The sequence below is a fragment of the Nannobrachium achirus genome (genome assembly GCF_963921795.1).
Source record: "Nannobrachium achirus genome assembly, chromosome: 2".
NCBI classification, from domain to species: domain Eukaryota; kingdom Metazoa; phylum Chordata; class Actinopteri; order Myctophiformes; family Myctophidae; genus Nannobrachium; species Nannobrachium achirus.
The window spans coordinates 74,316,530-74,320,335 of NC_137811.1; the positions used below are offsets into that span (position 1 = coordinate 74,316,530).

Below are 3,806 nucleotides of genomic sequence, written 5' to 3' on the forward strand. Positions count from 1 at the left end.
AGTACACCATTAAGACTCCCTAATCGGGAGATAAGCGGCCGTCAGATCGGCAACCAAATGGTGAATAACCAAATGGCCAAAACAAACTAACAAAACCGTGAACCTGTTTTGTGACTGATATGTCGAACTCATACCTGACAATCTCCAAACTATACTGTTCATCATCGTTTTAATCTCAAGGGAATGTGCAGTATTATTATGAAGGTACAATAGCCCATATACATGTACTGAGAACAATAATACAAAATAAACAATCTATTTACAATTGTACATAACACAAGCCCCTTTTCCACTGGCCCAACGCCACACCACTCCACACCACACCACCCACTTGCGCCAGGTTTTTCCACTACAACGACCTGGGTAGAGTGGTGTGAAAGTGGTACTAAACGTGGTACTAAAAAATCCAATCTAGAGTAGGTCTGAGCTAGGCCAAACAGGGCCAAACACTTCATGATGACTGATCACTCACTGACTTTTCATTTAGACCACCAGGATATAGTTGTAATACATGATAATAGATTCTATTGATTGTGTTATATAACCACTATTATAATCTATTATAATGTATTATAATTATCACATCATAGTAAAAAATAATCATTAATACTTTATAGTGTATTATAATCACAGTTATAATCCATTATAGTGTATTATAATTTAGGATAGTTGTAATACAACTTTATATTGTATTATAATCACAGTTAAAAGAGTCAATTTGTTTCTTACCGATAGGGGTACTTTTGTGTAATGGAAAATGTACCGGTAGATATTTTTATGTGGTGCGGTGTGGTGTGGTGTGGTGTGGTGTAGGGTGGTGTGGTGCTAAAGCTGCAGTCGAAAAGGGGCTATAATGTAGTCCAGGGTTCCCCAATAGGCGGCCCGCGGGCCATTTGCGGCCCGCAGGGGGCTACTGTCTGGCCCACACCAACCCCAGTAATAATGGTGGTATAAGAGCAGCAACAACACTAGTATATCGTCGTTGTCGGCTGGAAATCTCATATCTCCAAATTTGTACGTTCTTTCGCAAATCATACAAGGCCGTCGCACAAAAGTAGTGAAAACAGCAGATCTACAAGCACACAACGCCTCGCACCGCGAGGCGTTGTGTGCTTGTAGATCGGCTGTTTTCACTAGTTTAAATAATTTAAAAAATTATAAATTCAAAACGAACGGTTTTGGACATACAAGATTTTCACCCGACAACGACGATATCTGAACTGTCACTGGTGTAGGAGGAACGCCACCGTCGCCCCCACACCCTGCAATGTTGCGGCCCTCGGCTTGGCACCCTGGACATAATTCGGCCCTTGGGCAAAACTAATTGGGGAACCCTGCAGTAGTCCAAGGGGAGCCTATACCTCCGCGTCGGAGTAGGACTTCTCCTTGCTGCGGCTGGTGATGCCAGAGTTGGTGTAGGTGTTGGAGCGGGACACCTCCTCGGTGAAGGCGCTCTCCAGCACCTTGAGGATGGACTTTCGCACCTTGTCCTTGAAGTCCTGGCCCATGAAGACGTAGAGCAGCGGGTTGAGGCAGCTGTTGAGGAACGCCAGGCTGGTGGCGATGGGCACGCCGATGGTGGTCACGTGGTCCAGCGTCTCGCTGAAGTCGGCCGCCATGTGGTTGACCATCTCGATGAGCGCCATGACGTGGTAGGGCGCCCAGCACAGGAAGAACGCCGTGATGACCGCCGCGATGATCTTGAAGGGCCGCCCCGAGTGGCTGGCCAGCGAGCGGTTCCGCCGCAGCCGGTGCACGATGACCGCGTAGCACGACACGATGACGGTGAAGGGCACCACGAAGCCCAGCAGGAAGCGAGTGACCGTCATGGCCTGGTGGCGGAACTGCCGCAGGCGCACCACGTCGCGCGACTCGTAGTCGTCGGAGAAGGCGAAGTTGTTGAAGCAGTTGATGATGTCCTGGTCGTGGAAGGACGGCCCCGTGTCACGGAAGATGAAGTAGGGCGAGCTGAGCACCAGCGCCAGCGCCCACACGCCCAGGCTGACGCCCGACGCCTTGCGCACGCTGCGGTGGTTCTGCGCCCACACGGGCCACACCACCGACACGCAGCGGTCGACGCTGATCACCACCAGCACGTAGACGCTGGCGAACATGTTGAGGAAGCTCACCGTGCTGTTCAGCTTGCACATGAACTTGCCGAAGGGCCAGTGGAAGTCCATGGCCGTGTAGGTGACGCTCAGCGGCAGGAAGGCCGTGAAGAGGAAGTCGGCCACGGCCAGGTTGAGGAACCACACGGTGTTGACGGTCTTCTTCATCTTGAAGCCCGTCACCCAGATGACCACGCCGTTGCCCAGCACGCCCAGCACGAAGGCCAGGCAGTAGACGATCAGGGACATGACGTTCAGGGACTGGCGCAGCTCGGCGTGCTCGTCCTTGTAGTCGTCGTACTCGTCCTCGCCCAGGGAGCCGTTGACGCCGGAGAGGTCCGTGGTGTTGCCGTAGTGGTAGACGGGCTCGGACGTGCTCTGCAAATCCATCATTGTTCTGGAACCAGAAGGACACATCATCATCATCATCATCATCATCATCATCATCATCAGGCTCAGGGGAAGTAAAGTAACAAGTGCTTTACTCAACTAACACTTGTTAAGATAGGGAAAGCATCGGTGTTGATTTTTAGATTTGAGGTATTTTCAATCATTTTAACCACTTCAGCCATTATTTTATGGTTTGGCTAACTAAAAATAGCACATTTACAAGTTCATAAGGCGTCACGGTCTGCTATCTTTGAAAAATCATGAAAATGTGTGCAAATGTATAAATACCCCAGAAGCAAATCTTTGCAAATCTTTGCTTCTGGGGGTCCCTGTAACTAAATATTTTGAGATGGAGGTCAGCGGCCAAATAGAATTTTGGGGATCCTTGACATGAAAAGAGTTTGAAAAGGGTATATGGTTAAAGTCTTACAATTTGTCACATAGATTGTTGTATGCTAGATTTGTTCTCAGAATTTGACACATCTCTTGGAGCGGTGAGCCGCAGCCGTGCCGCACTCGGTATCATTTTTAGTTGTTGATCAACCCTCCAAACCATCCCTTGATGCTGAGTGCCAAGCACGGAGGCACTGGGTCCTATTTCTACAGTCTTTGGTATGACCTGGCCAAGGATAACCACTGATATAGCAACACACTTTTTAAAACTGTTAGGACTTGGAAGACATTTATAGAATCAGCTTCATGTCTTAAAGGGTTAAAGTGGAACTTTCAGTCTGTATCATTAGAACGTCCATCAAGCCCTGAACACTGTCCTGCTACACTGGAATGATTTAATTCATTTTGCCTTCCTTCACGTGGATTACGGTTCCTTGAATTACTGTCCTTATTTACAGTGGAGTCTTTTAGCAGACACTCTTAGTCTTATCGAGAGTCACTTGCAAAAAGCATGGTAATACTCACATACAGTAGGCTACATATAGAATGCACTCAATGCAGAGAGACATTGTTTGTAGTGTAGCCTCAGTAAACTAGGATCACAGGTAAACAAAGAGCACATTGGTCTAAATAACAAGCTACGTGCAAGTTACATTTTTAACATTGCAGTCAAGGAAAAAAAGTCACAAAAACATGCAGATATGCAGATTACTGCTCTTTATCTGGATGCACACAGGCCTTGTGTTCTATGTTCTAATCTACTGTATATCTGTTACCATTCTGTTACTGTCAGCTTGTGCACACATCTGCATAATGTTTCTGTTTTTAAACTCATCTACATGTCGGTTACTATTATGCTCCATGTGTATACTGTATTTTTGTATTTTTTAGTATTCATATCAGGAACATTTGTAC

General features: G+C 47.1%; 1 protein-coding gene across 1 annotated transcript; it reads right to left on the reverse strand.

Annotated features, from left to right (window-relative positions):
- Positions 1–1,355: 1,355 nt before the first annotated feature.
- fpr1 (formyl peptide receptor 1) lies at positions 1,356–2,498 on the reverse strand (the record flags this gene model as incomplete). Its single annotated transcript, XM_080744389.1, has 1 exon — positions 1,356–2,498. The coding sequence occupies one exon, from the start codon at positions 2,496–2,498 to the stop codon at positions 1,356–1,358; it is 1,143 nt and encodes a 380-aa protein (XP_080600515.1).
- Between the last annotated feature and the right edge of the window lie 1,308 nt (positions 2,499–3,806).